The 22268-nt window shown below is 42.6% G+C and overlaps 1 protein-coding gene across 4 annotated transcripts in view; it reads right to left on the reverse strand.

Moving 5' to 3' along the window:
- Positions 1 to 19710, reverse strand: part of LOC139550658 (tensin-3-like) — a 68530-nt gene extending 48820 nt beyond the window's left edge. For 3 of the 4 annotated variants that reach the window (XM_071361682.1, XM_071361681.1, XM_071361679.1), the window contains exons 1-12: positions 19281 to 19710; positions 9782 to 9952; positions 9282 to 9332; positions 8827 to 8949; positions 8253 to 8317; positions 6647 to 6730; positions 5764 to 5876; positions 2511 to 2571; positions 2275 to 2350; positions 1925 to 2054; positions 1706 to 1771; positions 917 to 1018 (exon numbers count right to left, since the gene is read on the reverse strand). In XM_071361682.1, coding sequence (XP_071217783.1) covers positions 917 to 1018; positions 1706 to 1771; positions 1925 to 2054; positions 2275 to 2350; positions 2511 to 2571; positions 5764 to 5876; positions 6647 to 6730; positions 8253 to 8317; positions 8827 to 8949; positions 9282 to 9332; positions 9782 to 9931 — 1021 coding nt within the window. In that variant the 5' untranslated portion in view covers positions 9932 to 9952; positions 19281 to 19710. Of the gene's footprint in view, positions 1 to 916; positions 1019 to 1705; positions 1772 to 1924; positions 2055 to 2274; positions 2351 to 2510; positions 2572 to 5763; positions 5877 to 6646; positions 6731 to 8252; positions 8318 to 8826; positions 8950 to 9281; positions 9333 to 9781; positions 9953 to 10530; positions 10652 to 19280 lie in introns of those variants that run through there. The other variant, XM_071361680.1, reaches the window with a different exon arrangement.
- Positions 19711 to 22268: the final 2558 nt, after the last annotated feature.

The following is a 22268-nucleotide window of genomic DNA, read 5'->3' on the forward strand; positions in this document are numbered from 1 at the left end:
TGAAACATCTCACTAGAATTTTCCTAACCCTAACCCAAGCTGAGATTGACATGGCCATTCTTAGCAGTATGAGAATCTATGTGCCTTTGGTTCATCAAAAGGAGATGCTATCCTTCATATCCTCTGTTCGCCACAGTAAATAAAGAATTTTTCCATACAACTTGCCCTGGTGCAAATCTTTCTTATGAGTAATGGGTCCCACTGCCACATAAACCAGGCAAGTGACGACTGACTGTGTGTATGTTAATGTAATCACGCTGTGGTCCCTATATGATACAGTACAGAATGAGGTGGGCCAACCAGCGCATAGGACTATGAATCTGTCATGCTCTGCAGTACTGAGACTAGCATGACGTTTACAGGGTTGCTGAGAGATCTGTTTCACTGGAAAAAATACTGCAGTTATCACTTCCCACTGGGCACGGACTGGTTGAATCAACATTGTTTGCATGTGATTTCAAAGAAATGATGTTGAACCAACGTGGAAAAGATGCTGAATTGACATCTGTGCCCAGTGGGTTGGCTCTCTAAGGAATGATCCATTCATTCATTTATAAAAAATAAGCACTGACTGAACCAGATGCGGTTTGATTGGTTTTACCTGAGTGTACCTGTGTTGGTTAAACTGGAGCTTGGTTAAGGAGTTGCTCCTGACAGGGATAGCCTACATGTGGCCCAGAGATTTTACTGATCAGAAAAAACGCCCTAGTAATGGCACATTGGACAATGTAAGCAGATAAATTCCTCCTAAAACTCATAAAACTGACATGCTATACTACTGACCCAGATATGGCTTGGTAACTGGATGAACTTGTTTGTTAGTTATGGTGGATCATGTGATAGTAAGTTAGAGTGATTGGAAGCTGTATCTTCCACACTGTAATGAGGAGAAATAAGTCAGAGTGACTGCTGTTACCTTCCCCGTCATTGATGTTCTGGTAGGAGTCCCATCGTGTCAGAGGGTCGGCTGTGTTGTAGTCCACACTGACGTCTGCCCCGTTCTGCCAGCGCTCTGCACCTAGACCAATCAAAACCGGGGATTCACTCTGAGATGCTCTTATATGGTTCTTATATGGTCCAATCAACAGCAAGGGATCAGTGGGGCAATCTTATAGGTTTAAACTTTTGAGGAACACTGTTGGAAAGAAGCCTGTTTTGTTTCTTTCCTAGAAGTGATTTGTGGCCGGAGTGTTTTCATCTTCAAACTGAGGTGAAGGAATGTTACTTTTTACTAGTTGTGTAGACCACACATATGCTCGGACACATGCATGAGCTCACACACGCACGCACACGCACGCACTCACTCACGCACGCACGCACGCACGCACGCACGCACGCACGCACGCACGCACGCACGCACGCACACACACACACACACACACACACACACACACACACACACACACACACACACACACACACACACACACACACACACACACACACACACACACACAAACACACACTCCCTACACGCCCTCCTGTGGGGCTGGGAGGCAGGGCATGCTATGCTCTTTTACCTATCTGTCAGTACACACTTCACACTACATTTCCCCTCTACGGAATTCCACATCCTCATCTCGGCAGGGGGAAGAGGGGGAAGGAGGGGGGATCGAGGGGGAAGCTAGGTAGTGAAAGCACCATGTGTCTGGAGGTTTTCAAACCCTCCTGCTTTATTAACTGGGTTAAGGAGTTAGAAAAATACCTGGGATCTTCTCCGGGCCCTCGGAGAACACAAGCTCTACTTTCCCGTAATCAGGAAATCTAGGTTCTGCAGAGTCAACACAAAGGAATGCTGTGAGTGTGGCTGCGTTGGAACGCAACGGAAAGATGAATGATGCTGCATATGTGGTTTTTATAAAGGAAAATGAAGTCCAACAGAGACATTCTCTAGGCCGTTCCAGGTGTGTGTGTGTGTGTATACCTTTATTGGCAGTCTCCATGTCCTCCTTCTCGAACACCAGGTTGTAGCCCTGCACTGCTCCCGTGTGGAACTGGAGCCGGAAGATCACCTCACGCTCCCAAGTGACATCACTCTTATGGTAACATTTCACCTGCAGGAACAGGGGGAGACAGGGTGTAACAGCAATTTGTGTGGGTATTCATGTGACCTTTATTAAGTCAGTTGTTGGCATCTGCTATGTTTCTTACCATTTTAAATGTGTAAGTCTTCTGTTAATGTTATCTATCATGACTTCCATCATTCTTTTTGTATGGTATACCCAGTACATTCCATAGGATATGTTATGTGATGCTATGAGAAGTTGTTCTTACCATTATGTCTCCCTTTAGCAGCTGAGCAGGTTCCAGACTGATGCATATCCTGTCTCTGTGTCCAGGCCCAATGTGACTGGGTAATAGAGACAAACAACCAATCAGAGAGAACAGTCTATGACCAATCACTGACATTCACAGAAAGTGAATTAGAACAACAACCAATTATGCTTCAAAGAAAATGGTATCACTTATTGTGAAAAAGAATGGAAACAAGTTGTTAAACGTATGCTTACTAGACCCCTGAGGAGTAGACAGCTTGCATTCCCTGGTAGACCTTCAGATATGGGCGACACACTTAAAAAAAGAGAAATAGAAAAGAGTGGAATTCAGCAGAAAGAGCGGGGATCAAAATGAACAAGTGTTATGCTTAGGTGACCTTTTGAAATGACATTGTATCAATATACTGCATCATGAATTCATTTATGTTATACTGTATCATGTATTAATTCATGTTGGTATCAAGTGACAGTTAGTCGTAATTTCTTAGATGTATTGCTAATAAAATGGCATAAACCCTTTCCCTCAAGCTTCTTGTGGGCTGTTACAGAGAACGCACAGGAAATCTGACCTGACAATTTGCGACTTGACAAATTGTGTCAGTCTCTCTAAGATGCTCCTAGGCATATCTCTATGTAAGCATCATGTGTGACATTGGCAGCCTCTCAAGCAACCTATAGGCATGTCACATGCAACATGTTCTGTATGTTTCCACTGTGGTCAACTGCTGTTCTAACAGAGGTTTGTACCAGTAGTTCCATCCAGTGTTTCATTTGTAAATTGAGCCGAGAGGGGGCTGACCTGGGGTGCTATTATAAATTAATATTTATGAACAAGTGAAATTAATATTTAATATATAAATTAATATTTATAATAAAGCATTGCATGCATATCATCGCTTTTGCATGCTGGCATAGAGCAGTAGAGTAGAGGCGCTTGCAGAAGAGGGTCTGAGAAAAATGTATCCTTTTACATAATTCTACATAGTTTAAGATGACTGGAGACTTCAGCATGATCTTTTTAAATACCTCACAAATTGAGAATCTGAGATCAATAAAAACAACCTGGCCTGTGTGTGTGGAGACATATTGTACAATATGAGGAGAAAATTATAGTGTAAAAAAGCTTTCCAGTTTCACTGACTCACCCAATGATGCGCAGCGTTATAAGCATTTCGCTACACTCGCAATAACATCTGCTAACCATGTGTATGTGACCAGTAACATTTGATTTGATTTGGGCCGACCAACCAGTGCTCCCGCACATTGGCTAACCAGGCTATCTATCTTGTTGTGTTCCGCCACCCACCACCCGCCAACCCCTCTTTTCCGCTGCTGCAACTCTCTGGTCATCATATATGCATAGTCACTTTAACCATATCTACATGTACATACTACCTCAATCAGCCTGACTAACCGGTGTGTGTATGTAGCCTCGCTACTTTTATAGCCTCGGTACTGTATATAGCCTGTCTTTTTACTGTTGTTTTATTTCTTCACTTACCTATTGTTCACCTAATACCTTTTTTGCACTATTGGTTAGAGCCTGTACGTAAGCATTTCACTGTAAGTTCTACACCTGTTGTATTCGGTGCACGTGACAAATAAACTTTGATTTGATTTGAGCTCACCCACCGCCGATGGCCAATGCGCTCATGCCAAAAGCCTATGTCTCTCTTGTTCTACTTTGTTAAACAATGCTGTTCGCTCAATAGGCCTATTTAAAAGTTGATCACATATTTGGTAGCCTACAGACAGAATAGACAGATTCTCTTTTCAGCAGAATCCATTTGCTTTCAAACCTGTGTTTTACCGCAATGTTTGGCTATTTGAAATATTGCAAAAAGCCTGTTTTGGCTGCATGCTGTTCACTGACAGATTTGCCGCACGTTCCAGACTGTAGGCATGCCTTGTGATTGGGCTACACACAATCTGCAGCTAGGCAAAAAAGTTTAAACGTTTTGATCTGTGGCTAAATTATAGGTCTAATCCTGGTGTGGTATTCAGAATGATTTCATTTCTTTCTGAACAGACAGCAGTAATTATATAACTTTGGCAAATGTATTTCAATTTATCAGGGGTGCTGCGACACCTCCAGCACCCTTCCTCCAGCTACACTCAGAAAAAGGGTTCCAAAAGGGTTCTGCAGCCTTCCCCATAGGATAACCCTTTTGGTTCCAGGTAGAACTATTTTGGGTTCCATGTAGAACCCTCTGTGGAATGGGTCTATCTGGAACCAAATGGATTATACCTGGAACAAAAAGGGGTTCTCCTATGGGGACAGCCGAAGAACCCTTTGTGGTACTGTATAGCATATTTTTAGCTAAGAGTGTATGATTCTAAAGGAAATAAATGATGAAGTGCAACGCTGGAGAGATGAGAATTGCAGGCGCGTGTCTATCAGAGCAGAGAGAGGGAGAGATCACAGAAAGTGAATGTCATTCTAGTTCTGTGAGAGATACAGGTGTGCTTCTCTCTCACCACAGCAATGGTCTATACAGATTACAATGTTGCCCAACCAATCAATTCTTAGAATATCAGGTACGTTTTCACATTACGTATTACGTTTTTTAGGTGGCAGGAGAATTACAGAGAAGGCATATTGAATTATCTCTGATAAATTTTATTATAATTTTTTACATTGCAAACAGTGACAATTATTTTTCATGCCAAGAGAGGAACTGATCCTGGCAAATGGGTTTCGGAACAAAACAGTCCAAATTTGAGAGGTGCCAGATCCTGTTCCGTCAGGATCCGGCTCAAATTAGGGCACTGGTTCCATCTCATAAAAATAACCCTTTTGAGATGGAACCGTTGCCCTATTTTGAACAGGATCCTGACGGAACAGGATCTGGCACCTCTCAAATTTGGACTGTTTTGTTTTTGTTGTTTGTTTGTCTTTGTTGTTTATTTGAAATGTGTAAAAAAAACATTTGTTTATGTAAAAAAAAAATGGGTGTGGATTCCCTTACTACAGACCATAAAAAAGTTATTCTGTGGTGCGTATTTACATATGTGCATGTGCGTGTATACATGTGTGCTTCAGTCCGTGTGAAAGGAGAGGTTCATATAGCATGCAAGATCTCAGAGAAGCCCACTTCTTTCTAGATAGCCTCATAGGGATTTTATTGGTAGTTATTTGTCAGACTTTTAGCTTCTGCAGATGTAGGATCTTAACTTGAGCCAGTTTGCCACAGCAGGAAAATAATCCTGCAGCAACAGGAAATGTTTATTATTATGTGGATTATAATGAATGGACATTTTTGTAAGGGTTTATACATTTTTTGTAAGGGAAAATCATGTCTATAATGTCAAAGTAAAAACAACAAACTTCAGAAGCCTTTTTAAAACTCAGATACACTACAAGTTTCGAATATCCTGCATTGTAGGAACGTTTTCTGCAACATAGTGATCAAATTGACTGAGTGGGATATTTAGATTTGTATCTCCTAGTCGGCCAATAGGTGAACAAAAGAGTGTTTTCAGTTACCTCCTGCAGGGTTGAAGTTGGGTATCCCATGAAGAATGATGCAATGCAGGAACAGTGGAGAAGCATTCATTTTCATCGACCCACTCAGGAGGCTGTTCAGGATCCAAACATACCTGGCATGAAAGAATAGAAGAGATATAGTAATCCACACAATAGCTAGCTAGATGATCCTCACTAACTAAACCCCTTTGCATGTAGGTTACAGTGGACAACAACAGATCACTTACAACACTGACATCAATGGATAAGTCCATCCATGACAATTGCAACCCAGTTACTGAAGCACACATGGGAAAAGGACCGCTCTGAGATGCATTGAGCCTGTGTGTTTGTGATGGGGATATTCTTTATGAGGCGCCCACAGCGTGACTGTGTCACAGGGATTCAGTGTGATGCAGCAGGATTAGATTGCACCAGGTCACCACAGGATCCCATTCTGTTTCAATTACACACAATGGAGCGACTATCACAGGCCCTTTTCTATGGGAATGGACAAACAAGACCAAGACACGCAATAGGTTTTCTATTGGTCTTGGTGGGACTGGGACCTGAACTTGCCCTAACATGGGCAGAACGGGGTGTGTGTGTGTGTGTGTGTGTGTGTGTGTGTGTGTGTGTGTGTGTGTGTGTGTGTGTGTGTGTGTGTGTGTGTGTGTGTGCGTGTGCGTGTGTGTGCGTGCGCGTGGGCATGCGTGCGTGCGTGCATGTTCTCATGCGTGCGTGTGTGCACGTGCGTGTGTGTGTGTGTAAAGGGGTGGGGAGGAATGGAGGCAGATGAAGGAGGGTGTGGGAAAACACCTTTACCTCACCATCCATATCACACAATGAGCATTTCCTCAGTACTAGAGAGTAGATGAATATTGTGCCTGAGAAGAGGCCATACCTTTTCTGAGAAGGTGTCATCAATGCTGAGACCTTGTCGTCATAGTACTTCCTCATTGCAAAGCGGTCCAGGGCCTGATCAGCACTATGTGAGACAGACACAGACATGGTTTAGGCTTAAACACTGACTTACCCTCCTCCTGTTTAGGCTTAAACACTGACTTACTCTACTGTTTAGGCTTAAGCACTGACAGGGTAAACACTCCTGACAATGATGGTAAGTAAGCTTTAGTTAAGACCTTTAGTTTTAAATAAGGGAACAGTGAACTAAACTGAACTGAGTGTAAGTCCTCAGCCTATACCAGAGACCCTCCTGGCTGACAGAGTAGAGGTACTCACACTGTAAACAAACATTGGCACTTATTCAATACATATCCTGTTTCTCTCTGACATGCACTCATGCACACGCATACACACATGCGCACACACACACATGTGAGCATGCACACACTGACAGCGATGAAGAGAGAAAGTCAATCCAGAGTAAACAAAAAGGAGAGGAGGAGAGGAGAAAGAGGTCAGAGTGTGTACCCAGTTACTGCTGTACCAACAGGCCTAAAACCAACAGGCGCTGGAGGCTTTTCACTAGAGGTCTCTCTCTCCGTCTTTTTCTCTCTTCCTCATCTGTCTCTCCATCTCTCTCCTTCCCCCACCATATATCTCCCTCTAACTCCCCCTGCCTCTCTGCCTCTCTTCTTCTTCCCCCTCACTTTCTTTCCTTCCCTCACCGTCCTCACTCTTTTTCTGTTCTACTCTCTCTCTCCCCTTCCCTCTTTATCAGTCTCTCTCTCCCCACTATCTCCCACGTTGATTGGCCTGCCCCAGCAAGGCCTGGGCCAATGTGTACCCATATCACACGGGGGCTGTTTGCAGAAAGGATCTCCATAAGCGCATAAGACAAGACACACACAAACACACACAGCACTTCCCTTCACCTTATAAACCACTTTCTCGCTAAATGTTTGCAGTCAGTTCTTGACTTTAGGGATTAGCTGAGTTGCAGCTGCTCTGAATATCCTTTCAGAGTGTAAATGACTTTCATCTTTGTTTGTGTAACTTTATCCACTTAGAAGAACTGCATGTGCTCGAGGGGAAATTATTTTCTACTCAAGTGCCTTACTGAAACTCATATTTAATTGCTAAATTAATTTCCAGCTCCATTCAGGGAAAATTACATTGATCTTTGTGATAAACGGCAGTTTCTGTCATAAGCTGACTGTCATGACTGTCTAGTATTGTCTATGTTGATTCAGAGTGTGTAATTCTGTAAGCGTGACTCATGACTTGTGGCTTGCCTTTGATCCCACAACCATAAGTATTGATTGTTTGACTCACATTCTGAATTACTGTGGAATTCAGTGAAAGGGCTGAGTGGGCCAGTAGTGGTCAGACAGTGAAATAGATTAACTTTGTTTCTAGGCCTATATTTATCTGAGACATTTGGTTGGAGTTGACAAGGAGTTTGGACCCAAACATTCAATCAGTGCTACTCACTCCTGAGGTCAGATATTTTGGTTAGAGTGAAGTCATATTTCACAATGCTAAACCTCAATAAATGAAAATATTGATAAAAAGCTACATGAGATGGCATTTTTTGCAGCAGTTACCTGGCAGATATGTCAGTGAAATGCACGAACGATGAGATGACCACTCCAATTCTGCTTTTCCCACCCTGAAATACAAGACAGAGACAAGATGTCAAATTCATTCATATTTGTGTGCCAATGCTTAGGCATAATCATTTGCAACAGTAACAGGTAGTGTTATTAGATTATAAATAAACACTGTGTTCGAATGGTGTGGGCATACCCCAACTATAGAATGGTGTGGGCGTATACCGGTCATTAAAAATATTCATGCGAGTTCACAGCTGATTGTACATGCTTGCTATTTCCTCAGCAGCATGAGGAAATAGCAAAACATTTGGAAATGGTCTGTTTGAGATAAGTTTGAGGTTGTGTTTTTGAAGTGTTTTTTTGCTCAAATGTATGCTTTGACCACAAATAGTATGAGACAAGTCAACAACATTATTTGGGTATGAGTTAACAGAATTTAAATAAGTTCGATTTTTTACTGGACAGTGACTTTATATGATACGGTGAGACAAGTGATCTTTGTCCAGAAGAAAATAACTGAGAGATGATGAGAGGGTGATGACAGAGTGATGATGTTTATGCTCACCCTGCAGTGTATGACCACCACATGTAGAGGGTCAGCGTTGAGCCAGCCTTCCATGGCCTTACAGATGGTACAGATCTTATCCAGAGGAGGGGCATGCAGGTCAGGCCAGCCCGTGTCCAGAGTCTGCAAACACAAGGTAAGTCACACACACTCTGTTATAGATAGTTCTAATCAATAAAACCTCTATACAACCTAAACAATCTATTTAGCACGCACAGAGTCTCCAGAAATCCTAGAGACAGCCTTTCTAAATCAAAGGGTCATCTAGTGAGACAGTTGTTCAAACATATAAGTTTGAGATCCATGTGGCCACTTATATTCATTGATTTAGCTATAGCAAATACAGCCGAGTCATTCTGCAGCTTGTTGATACCTGTATCTCTTCAGCACCTCGTGTCCTGCCCTATGTTTTGTTTATGTTGCACATTTGTAAAAAGACAGTATGGTTGCTTTACCTTAGGGTTCATTTTAGAGAGATCATGTCTCTTCTCCGACAGGTTGATAATCTAGAAAGAAAAAATATATGTACACATGAATACATACATTTATGTTGCAATTTTATTATATGCCTTTTATAACTATCTTATTAAAAAGTAACTGTTTCAACTGTTTTCACTTCCTCTTTCCCATATGAACTAAAGAAGGCTTCACAGCACTCCACACTAAATGGTTGAGCTGAGGTTAAAGTAGGCTCTTGTCCTGTCAACATCACTTCTCTAGAAACCACAAAATGTGTCAATGAGACAATGACATAGGGTGAATAACAGTCACACTTTAAACCAAATAAACAAAGCAAACTTTAGATAAACTTTAATGATCTCACTCTAATAGAAATATGATGTCTGCCACAAGATGTCAAATAAGACAGAAAGGACTAGGTATCTCAATAGTCTATGCACTACACGTGAGATGAAGAATGGTGTGAGACACATGCACAAGAGTAGTGTTAACTGACCAGGTAGTTATCAGCGTGCTTGGACTTGAGCATCCGTGTGACATCCTTCAGATTGTGGAGGTAGATCTCTTCTGAGCATGTCCGAGGGAAGGACACGGCGATGATGCGCTCAGTCACGTAGGTCAGGTCAAGTTCGTATCCCTCATCCATTCTCACATCTGGGTCTTCTTCCTGTTGGGAGGGAGGGAAGGAGAGATAGAGAGAGATATAGAGATATATATATATATATATATATATAGAGAGAGAGAGAGAGAGAGAGAGAGAGAGAGAGAGAGAGAGAGAGAGAGAGAGAGAGAGAGAGAGAGAGAGAGAGAGAGAGAGAGAGAGAGAGAGAGAGAGAGAGAGAGAGAGAGAGAGAGAGAGAGAGAGAGAGAGAGAGATGCCTCAGGGCCTGCAACACACTTTCCTCTGCCCATTGACAGGATGCATGTTTTCACTCTAGTCAATGTTTGATGAGCAAAGTCCAAGTCCTTGGTGTCAGCCATTGTGCTCTGCCACCCCACTGATACCTCTACAATAGGAACACAGGCCTACTGTAGATTGTATGACAAAGAAGGACGTCTGTTTACATTTAACTGTCTGTCTGCACAGGTGCCACACTGACTGCCATTATGCCTCATGATAGGTTACTGCAGATGATGATGAAACACTATTTCCACTTCTATGTTCACTTTAGTTGTATTCCTAATTTCCATTTAATCCATGTAAAAAGTAACTGTTTTTGAATATGAAAACAAGGAAATAGTCACCAACTAATCATTCTCAATTTCGCCCAGTAAAAACAAGACAGACGACAACAATGAAACAAAAGAAAACATGAAAACTCCGTTGCCTTCCAGTTGAAACCAGTCATGTGCTGTGTAGCCCTGAAATATGGCATGTTCCTCTGACCTCATGGTCATGAACTTCCGGTGTAGCTGCTGGGGAGAGAGAAAGAGAGCGGGAGAGAGAGGCTTCCCCCACTCATCCACACATCTCTTATCTATCCATCTGTGATCTGTGTTTTGGCCTAGTGCTCTGTCTTTCCTGTCAGCTGGGGAATAGGGAAGTGATTCTTTAAACAACAGGCAGGCAGTTAACTGGCGCCCCTGCGAAGATCATCCATCCAAAATACCACAATACAAATCCCAGCGTGAATTCTTCTAGGAATCATTTTCACATCAGAATCATGTTCTATTTCTAGGTCATTCTATCAGTTTTATAACAACGAGAATCAAAGTAAGGAATCAAACCGAAAGAAGTTTCATAAGTTCACAACACACTCAGATCAGTATTTATTTCACGTTAGTTACCACAGAGGGATAGCTTTGGCATGGCTGTGTAGAGATAGAATTACGAAACAACAAAACTCTCAATATCTACGTGTCAGTCTATTGCATGCCTGTCTATCTAATCTAGACCAACAGGATGACCACAAATAGTCAGCTTGGAATTTATTTCTGCTCCCACCCCAACACCACACACTCCCAACGATAAAGGGAGTGAATCGAAATGTCGGGTTTCAGTCCGGTCACCTGATTGTTTGTTGTGATTAACAGTGAAAAGGCCTGAATGTGCCTGTTACAGTTTTTTACAATCACTATGGCACTAATTTCGGAACCTTGATGTCATTTTTCAAAACTCTAGACACAAAACTCACAACCAATGATCAAAATGTACATTTTTCAAAACTCTAATTTTTTTTCCAATTGCTTGGATACAATACACATAAAGCTAAGATCATTTGTTCATTGAACTAAAATCACATGTTCAAAATGACACAACATAACATCAAACATTCAACATTCAAAACACAATTCAAAATGCAATTCACACATTACATCTGAGATGACTGTCTATTCATTTCATTACAATGATCTAACTATCAATTGATACAACTGCTCAAAATGATAAGTAACTGTTGCGTTACTCTTAATGCATAGTTTTACGGAAACTGACGAACAATATTCCATGTTTAGATCATGAAAGTTTCAGGATAACGAGATCCATTGACACCAATTACCGTGGAACATGAACCAATTGGACTACATTATCTATGGATGTAATATTTCATCATCATTCTTTATCAGACACTGTTTCTATGGTCCCATGTACCACTTTTCCAGACCATGTTTTCAGATTTGACATTACTGTACACTCACCGGCCACTTTATTAGGTACATCTATCTAGTACTGGGTAGGACCCCCTTTTGCCTCCACAACAGCCTGAATTATTCACGGTGTTGTACATTAAGAGATGCCCTTCTGCACACCACTGTTTTAAACAGCTGTTATTTGAGCGTTTGTGGCCTTTCTGTTAGCTTGAATGAGTCTGGACATTCTCTTCTGACCTCTCTCATTAACAAGGTGGTTTTGCCCACAGAACTGCCGCTCACTGAATGTGTTTTGTTTATTGCACCATTCTCTGTAAACTCTAGAGACTGTAGTGCGTAAAAATCCCAGGAAGGCAGCTGTTTCTCAGATGCTGGAATCACCATGTGTGGCATCAACAATCATACCAGGGTCAAAGTTGCTTAGATTACGCATCTTGCCCGTTCTAATGTTTGGTCGAACAACATCTAAAGCTCTCTACTCTATATACTCTATATATTGAGTTGCAGGCAGCCACATGATTCGCTGTTCGAATGTAACCGTCCTTGATGAGCTAAATCAGGTCTTTAGAGCTGATGGCATGACCTATGTCATTGTGTGGGATAATGTCAGGTTCCACCATGCTCAAATGGTGCAAGCATGGTTTCAGGCCCATCCACAATTTACCACCCTGTGCTTACCCCCATACTCTCCTTTCTTTAACCCGATTGAGGAATTTTTCTCCACATGGAGGTTGAAGGTATATGATAGGCGCCCTCACGAACAAGCCACCCTTCTCCAGGCCATGGATGACGCATGCAATGACATCATGGCAGACCAGTGTCAGGCCTGGATTCGCCATGCCTGAAGATTCTTCCCAAGATGTTTGGCTAATGAAAACATCCATTGTGATGTGGATGAGAACCTGTGGCCAAATCCACAAGACAGGGTTGAGGGAAATATAGAAGTACAGTAATCAATCTTTTGTTTTGCTTTTTACAGTAAGCCAGGCGAGGAACACTGCAGTTGACCTTTAACTGTTTTTTCTTTTTTTGTAGCAAATTATTTTTGCTTTGATTCAAAGAAACCTATGTTGTGATTTTATTGTATTTCATCAATGAATTTCATATTTTGTTCAATGATTCCACTGTGTCTGTAGTATTCTCTCTACTAGTCCTTTTACAGTGATGCATTTACATGTAGTAGCATAATGAAACATGTATCACATATTTTGTACTAAAATATTGAATGATTGTACGAACAACTACACAGTGAAACTATCGGTATCTTGTGTGTGGGTGATCTAAATGAATGGTCCTATGGTATTTCATAATAAATGAGTTATTTGAACCGATGATTCTGCAAGTACAAGGTTTCTTTAACGATAAGAATGCACAATGCAATGTTTTGAACATTGGACAGCCAGTGTTACAAGTGATGACCGTTTTGAGTTTTGTGTCTAGAGTTTTGGAAAAGGACCACAAGGTTCTGAAATTAGTGCCAAAGTGATTGTTAAAAACTGTAATCAAGTCTGAAGTGACTGCAGGCTAAAGTCAAACACTTTGAAGGACTCTGGAGAAAGGGGCCAGGACCGTAAAACCAGGGGGCCGTGGACTACTGCACCCAGGGGCTTAAACCCCTCGGAGAAGAATGAAAAGGGGCCGTGTGTGTGTGTGCGTGTGTGTGTGCGTGTGTGCATGTGTGTGTGTGTAGGGGGTGTCACAAGGGTCTGCAGTTAGTGTAATAGCAGGGTATGTCCATTTTCTCCGGGAGCTGCAGGAAAAACTGTCTATCAGAAATGTATGAAACGGTTGACCGGCCAACACTTGAGGGTTGTGTTTTCAGTGGTGGAGCATAGTACCAGAGAGAGGAGATGGGTAACCACCAGTACTTAACCTTCAATCCCCAAGCCGTAAGATTGTCAAATAGAGAACAAAATGGCTACACGGACTACCTGAGTTGACCCTTGTATTTTTTACATTTTTTTGCACTGTCTCTATGCACACTCAAAGGACTCTACACACTCACGCACACTGACGCTCCAACACACAAACACAGACACACATACATGCAAACACACACACGCAAATACACGCAAACGCACACTTAATTTGCTCACACAAATAACATTTATACTGACTCTACACACACGCACACACACTCACACACAAACATCACATACACTCTGTTTGTCATGTATTTTGATGCCTAGTCAACTTACCCCTTATAAATACAGTACTGTATCTATCTCTATCACTCCAGTATCCCTGCACATTGTAAATATGCTATTGGAACTGACCCTGTATGTGTGTTTCTGTTACTTTTAGTGCTACATTGATGTTGATGACTTTATTTGGGGTAAAGCGCTCACAAGAAAGACATTTCACTGTACTTAATAAAGTTATTCAAAACGCTGAGGTTAAAGTCTGTTTGAGTTGAAAGTCTGTTTGAGGTTAAAGTCTGTGTTTGATAGTCAGCCCTTGATAAGGTATTTGATAGAATCAATGTGGGCAAAGTCTTCCTCATCCCATGAAGCTCTATGGAGGGTAGGCCTACATTCATTATTTTATAAAGACTATCCTACTTTTTTTCAATTGAGATGTTTTCATTTCCAAAACGCAGTCTATTAGATACATCAAAACATATTTCAGAGTATACCTGATGACAAATCTACATTCCGAAGTGAGCACAGATATTTTAAAGAAGTTAGGGAAACCTACTCATCTATTTCATGTAATCCTAAAACTCCATAATTTTATACTCAATCACATATCAATATAAATCATCCAGACATACTCTACACTGCGGTAGTTCCTTTCAACTAAACCTCTCTCTCCCATAGTCCCTTTCTGTCTCTCATCAGTCACGTCAGGAAAACAGCAGCGACTTGCCCCAGCATGCACTACAGATCATTGCTCTTTAATTTACAAGGAGTGCTTTTGTTCCTGGTTCAGTGCATGGCGCTCGGCCACAAGGGCATAACACAACAACCATCCCAGGCAGCCGAGCTAAGGATCGGAAAGCACAGCCCACCCATGGCACAATGACTGGGAGTAGACAGTAGAGTAATGGCGGATGAGAAGGCGTAGGCCTAAGCTAAGCAGAGTGGTGTTTGAAAAGTAGGTTGCCAGCAGCAGGCTTCATAGAGAACAAGCTGAAACAGGTATACTAGTGTAGGTAAGGATTCTAGGGGATTTAGGTGTGTCTACTCTGAAACCCCTGGCTGACACAGCCCCTGGAGGTATGGGTAAATGCTGGCTGGGCTGTGGTGCGTGGGCGCTGTCAGCGAGGCTTAGATGTATATATATCACTCAGCACTGTGAGGCCTGGGACTGCGTCTCAATAGTCTCCAATGGTTTCCTTTCTTTCAGTCATCATGAAGGAGAGGTCTGAGGTGAAGAGAGGTACCACCTCAGATTATTGATACCCAGCCCTGATCAGTCCTGGAAACTACACCTCTCACCTGGCTGTAGTTGACACTGCATGGAATATTCCATCTTAAATTGCAGGGGAGTTAAATTTAACCTTTATTTAATTAGGCAAGTCAGTTAAGAACAAATTCTTATTCACAGTGACAGCCTACGCAGAGGAAACACTGAGCGCTGTTGACATGCTGAGGATAAAATCCACCAACTAGTAATCAATGTTGGTCAGCCTCAGAGGATGGAAACATGGCCCAATCATGTGAACAGTGACATCATGGTTGTTTTCATTTTTAAGCACATGTTGGTGACAATGGTTGACAAAAAACAAAAAAGGCATTCTGGCCTGTCACAAATAATAAAGTCATCCAATTGGGATAATAGGGCTGGACGACAGCAACAAAGTCCAATTAAGACATCCAAGTTTTGTTTGTATGTTATTAGTCCGGTTGCTACACGTCTTCAGAATCCTCAGTTACATTTTCCATGAAAGGCACATTGGGGTGATCATGATGGAGTGGAGACTGTGTGTATGTGTGACTGTGAGAGTGATTTCTTAAGAAACACCATATATATGGATGGATATTGAAATTAAGCATTAGATGTGGATGAAACTCAAGAGAAGTGAAACAAGCATAAACTATGGCTGTTAAAGGAATGGAAAAACCGAGAGAGGGAGTCCTTGGTGTAGAGGGAAAAGGAGCAGCACATGAAACAGCTTAAGGTGAGGGAAGCAGTATAATCCTTTAAAGACAGTGTCTAAAACCACACGGAGGGGATAAAACTCACTCTGCAGCCATAAAGTCCACAGTGCTTACTACCACAGCTGGCCATCTTTAGAAGTCCTAATCATTGTATTATTGGTAAATATCATTCATATATCCTGACTTACCAAGCAGGTACTATTTCAACAGCAGTGTCTGGCCAGAAACCAGATCAATAACTACAATAACAGCCATGTCTTATTAAATTAGGCATATTTCAATGGACCAGTAGATCAGTCAATAAATACGGGAGGTATTGAACAGGGAAAGAATGTAGTGAACAAAGTCCATGATTTAAAGATCAATGGGTTAGTAGTTGGCAACAAATAGGCACCGTCTACTCAATCATTTGACTGCTCAGGCGTAGCTAATATTCCTCATTGGATGTTGGTTCACCACACTATTACTTTCTTAGGATATATTGCCAACATGTGATGGCCAACAATCACCCCTTGGCTGGCTCGTGGTAAGTTCCATTCCTTGACTCAAAACATCAAATTTAGAAGTGTTCCTATTGGCTGGCCTTGGTTCATGACTGACAGTTTGTGGCAGTGCAGTCCATTATTGGGTTAGTTGAGAATTCACCATGGTCACATTAAACCAAAATATGTTCCAGTGGTGAAAAGTAGAGCAGACGGATCTCCACCAACTTAACACTCCAGAAAAGAAACTCCCAGTTCTCTCTGAACCAAACATTGCCAAAACCCAAATCTATGGTCAATAAAGTAGAGTCAGCCTCTCCACCAGGACCTAAAGTTTATATGGTATTAACAAGTCGAATGTGCCATACTTCCATTTATGAATAGTGGAATGAAGGATGAAAGCTAGATAAACAAAATGTGATATTTCTGCAAGGGAGGATATGGCTTAGTACAGCCCAGCATGGGAGGACTTGGCTGTGCTGTGGACCAATGTAAAAACCAGCCACACGTAGCCTACTGTCTCTCTGGGAGTCCGTGTGTTTGGTCCGGCAGCCAGGGACACATTCATGATCTTCTAAGATGTTTGTCTTCGACCCTCAGCCACACCAAACATGTTTTTTAACGTTTCAGGAAGTCCGGCTGCTTATGGGGAGACTGTTAAGGTGGAATGTTTTTAAATAGGCCCTTGTCATATGTAATTTGCAACCTGTCACTTCACCTTTTAGTACTAGTAGGATCTCCGCTGGCTTTGGGTCACAGAGTTAAGGCCTCTGCAAACAAGCATATGAGTTCAATGGAGTATTGGAATTCTTATATTGTTTCCAATGTTGTCTTTGTGTCTTTCTTGTCCAACTCTATTTTATAGGGAGTGTATAGCACAATATGGAAGGTTGGCATAGCTGAGCCTGCGCTTTAGTTTTGTATGGCTGAGGTTCAACTCTTCACCTCAACACTGCATGTTCTTTGCTTGTGGTGCGGCATATCACTTCTCAGTGCTACTGCTAGTTTGCATAGACTGTGGGCTCCTGAAGGTATTTAGCATTCAAATCTGGACACCATCTAATAACCCACCCTAATTCCCATCAGTCAGTCAGACAGAGCACCATGCATGCTCTTATAGAAGCAGCAGCAGCGCACTTTAAACAGTCAGGGAGGATAACATCTCCCACAACAACATAACAGACTGGATGGATGAAGTGGCTTTGGGGAGAAGAGGCCATAGTTTGTTCTGCCTGTTTCCTGTCTCGCTCCATGCATTTACGCTGTGGCTTTGAGGCCCATTCAACACCGAAGGGCCGAAATAAACAAAACGGTGGAATCTGTAGGGAAAAAAGCAGCAGGAGGGGGAACTGGAGAAAAGGGGATATTTTTAATGCTGTTTATTTAGCAATTCTGGAACTCAAACATATAGTTGTGTCTCATTTTCACAGGATGTTTTGAAGGGAAATGAAAGCGAGCTGCTTCCCTGCCTCTGGGTGAATCTGTGTGCAGCAGCAGCACCCACCAGCCTCCTAAAGCACCACCTAATTACCACCTTCGTTCCCAAGGTCATAGAGGAATGCGTTCCAAAATGGATTACACTCCCGTTTTCTCTCTCTCTCATTGCTCTCCCTCTCTTCACTCTGGCTAATGGCTTACATATGTGTGCTGTGTGGCTAGCTGCTCCTTTCTGTGACACTATACTGTCCCAGCAGCCCTCAGCCCTACAGTCAGTCCCTGCCCTGTGAAGAACAGAATGCCTTTTTCTACTTAGCTTACTGTACACACACTAGCCTTCTTCCAAACCACATTATCAGGGTCCTATCCATCCGTCTCTCAGCTAGCTCTTTGTAATCTCTCTTTATTCAAAGGAGAGAGAGAGACAGAGAAGAGAATTGTTTCTTTCTACACTTGTCTCACAGTTCCTATTGATAGTTAAACATGATCTGTATGTGTGTGTTCTTATGTGTGTGTTCATGGTGCAGTAGAGCTTTTCTTCTGTTTGTTTTAAAGATAGATAGCTACAGGAAGGAGAGAAATTGAGATATCTAGACAGGTAAGGAGGAGGGTGTAGCCAATGTGAGGTAAGAGGGACTCTTGTACATGTCATCAACAATGGCTGCCTAAAAAGTGCAGCCCTGAGGCCTGGAATACCATGCAGAAGCTGTGGCTTGAAGAATACGTATATCTCTCTTTCGCTTTCCATCTTTTCTTCCTCCCAGCAGACCAGCCATTCAACAAATTTAGTAAATGATATAATGAAAAAAAAATGCTGCAGACTCATTGAGGACTATGCTAGCTCTGAAAGGTCTCCAGCACAGCAAAGCCCCAAATATCATGGAGTACCAAACCAATACAAAAGAAAGCTTAACCAGTAGGACATTCACAGTGGCGCGATTCTCTCACTGTGTGAAAAGCTGCAGCCAAAGCTTGATGAAGAGATCATGGTTTTTTAATTAACAACACTCACTGTATCATTCAAAGAAATCACACCCACACTGCACGTTGAGTTTGAATGACCCCCTTCTCTCTCTTCAGAATTCCGCCTGCCCCCCCGCTGACACACACACATACACACACACACACAGACAGACACAAACACACACACACACACACAAGTAGGGCACAGAGCCAAAGTAAATAAAGACTAAGCAATGCCCCCATTTTATATTTTGAATGAATTCCACTGAATGAAATGTGCTTGAACCACAGGATAAAGAGAGAAGCATTGATAACATCACCAGACTGCATGAAACTACTCCAGAACTGATTTGAAGTACTAGCACAACACTAAAACCATCTCCCCTGCAAGTAAAACACTATAAACTACTTAAAACCTTACCGTTTCAAAACTGAAAATAGGAACTTTTATTCTCCTTCTTCCTTTGAAATCCCTTGTCAGTCAGACACTGCTGAAAAAGAGGAGGGTGATAATGTCCAGGCAAAGAAGAGAAGAGAAGATGAGGTTTAGTTTAGGTCCCGTCACACAGGCTTAGAGGAGGCTGACTGGCTCATTCTCCTGTGCTGGAATGCGGTTGCAGGGTGATCAGAGGCACTTCTGTGAGCTCACTTGTCCGGCTTTGCCTCCCCCACTGCTGCTCCCTCCCAGGCTGTTGCAGCTGACTCCTACTACTGGCTGTTGGCTTCTGTTGGCCGTGTTAAAATGGAAGCCCTGCTCTGTTCCTGAACTGCTGCACTGCTCTGCTCCACTCAACCCCCAACACACTTCTTTCAGTCAGTGAAGGCTGCTAGGTGCTGCCGCAGACACAAGTCCTGGCATGGGATAGTCCTCCCACTGTGGCTGTGCTGGGGCTGCCTCCCTCGCTGATCCCTCCCTCTTCCTCCCTCCTCCCTTTCCACCCACTCCACCTCTCTCTCACTCACACACATTCTCATACTGCCTCCATGTCTGCTTCAGTTTTTGCCAGAGCTGGCCAGTGGATGGACACACACACACACACACACACACACACACACACACACACACACACACACACACACACACACACACACACACACACACACACACACACACACACACACACACACACACACACACACACACACACACACACACACACACACAGAGAGTTGAGAGCGGGATGGGTGGGAGTGATGGAACAGGGGGGCACATTATACTGAACATTTGATCAGCTGGTTAAACAAAAATCATTGAAATCTATTCTGATTAGTTGAGCCATTTGTTGAAGTGTCTGGAGCCCTCAAGGAAATACACAACATGACCAAAGGTATGTGGACACCTGCTTCTCAAACATCTCATTCCAAAATCATGGGCATTAATATGGAGTTGGTCCCCCCTTTGCTGCTACAACAGCCTCCACTCTTCTGGGATTTGCTTCCATTCAGCCACAAGAGCATTAGTTCGGTCGGGCACTGATGTTGGGCGAATAGTGTTGAGGTCAGGGCTCACTGCAGGCCAGTCAATTTCTTCCACACCAATCTCAACAAACCATTTCTGTATGGACCTCGCTTCGTGCATGGAGGCACTGTCATGCTGAAACAGGAAAGGGCCTTCCCCAAACTGTTGCCACAAAGTTGGAAGCGCAGAATCGTCTAGAATGTCATTGTATGCTGTAGCGTTAAGATTTCCCTTTCCTGGAACTAAGGGGAACCATGAAAAACAGTCCCAGACCATTATTCCTCCTCCACCAAACTTTACAGTTGGCACCATGCATTGGGACAGGTAGTGTTCTCCTAGCATCCGGCAAACCCAGATTCGTCTGTCGGACTGCCAGATGGTGAAGCGTGATTCATCACTCCAGAGAAGGCGTTTTTTACTGCTTCTGCTGCTCGGCCAAGGAAATCCATTTCATGAAGTTCCCAACAAACAGTTCTTGTGCTGACGTTGCTTCCAGAGGCAGTTTCAAACTCAGTAGTGAGTGTTGCAACCGAGGATAGTAGGCGGTCCCGTTCTGTGAGCTTGTGTGGCCTACCACTTCACGGCTGAGCCGTTGTTGCTCCTAAACGTTTCCACTTCACAATAACAGCACTTACAGTTGACCGGTGCAGCTCTAGTAGGGCAGAAATTTGACAAACGGACTTGCTGGAAAGGTGGCATCCTATGACAGTGCCACGTTGAAAGTCTCTGAGTTCTTCAGTAAGGCCATTCTACTGTCAATGTCAGGCTATGGAGATTGCATGGCTGTGTGCTCGATTTTATACACCTGTCAGAAACAGGTGTGGCTGAAATAGCAGAATCCCCTAATTTGAAGGGTTGTCCACATACTTTTGTATATATAGTGTAGCTCTTACAAGGGTGACCTTCACTCTCATTATAATGTATATACACCATATACAGCTGAATGAATAAAGATGGGACCACCATCAAAATATGTAATTGACTACTGAATGTCATCCCTCTGCAGCAAAATTTGTTTGTGTTTGGTTTATTGTGTTTGTTTTATGTGTATTTTCATCTATAGATCAGTCTAAAATACACCCATATTGTCATTGTAATGTTTATCCATCTGAACTGTTAATTTTTCTATTAATATTTGGCATATTATCTCGAATGAAGCAAGTCAAAACGACACATGAAGAACGGAAGTGGGTTACAGCAATACCAATCACTGGGACCACATTAAATGCAAATAAGATGCAAATAATAGACAAAATTGAAGTACATAGGCCTACAGTAACTATCGGTAACAACAGCTATACCAACCCCCAGGACGTGTGACATGTTGACGTGGAAGAAAGTGCACAACCTGAAACGTGGGAGTGAATACATTGTAATGACAGATCATCTCTATAGAGTAGGTTCCAGTCGCCACAGGGTTTCAGAAGAACACATTTGGAACACTATTGAAAGTCACTTATCTGTACCTCCTGTTGTGTAGTAGTGCAATGTTACAATGACCCGTGGCATGTTGGAGATGATTTAGTTCTTTGGTAGCTGACCTGAGGACAGTGGAATCTGGCTTACATAACAGCACTTTGTGAGTGGCGAACCTTGGTTACTGAAGGAGTGACCAGCAAATGATTGACTCTGTCCAAAATAAAGCCTGCCATTGTTCTAAAAAACAGTCCTCATATCACCAGCCTACACACACACTGGCATTTCTGGGTTGTTGTCATCTAAAACAGCTTCCTGTGAGTATATCATCTTATGAAAGGATTGTATACATTTTCATTATATGGCTTATTTGCAGTTGTCAGTTATGATTGTGTGGTAAATTTCCACGGCAAAAAAATATTTAGAACAGTGTATGAGTGGAGTGGTATGGGACTTGGTCTTCAATAACCCCATTGAGTTTGTGAGAGCGCAAGCCAACTCCCTGGGCAAACCGTCACTGATTAGCCGTTAGCA

The sequence above is a fragment of the Salvelinus alpinus genome, chromosome 23 (genome assembly GCF_045679555.1).
Source record: "Salvelinus alpinus chromosome 23, SLU_Salpinus.1, whole genome shotgun sequence".
Classification (NCBI taxonomy): Eukaryota; Metazoa; Chordata; class Actinopteri; order Salmoniformes; family Salmonidae; genus Salvelinus; species Salvelinus alpinus.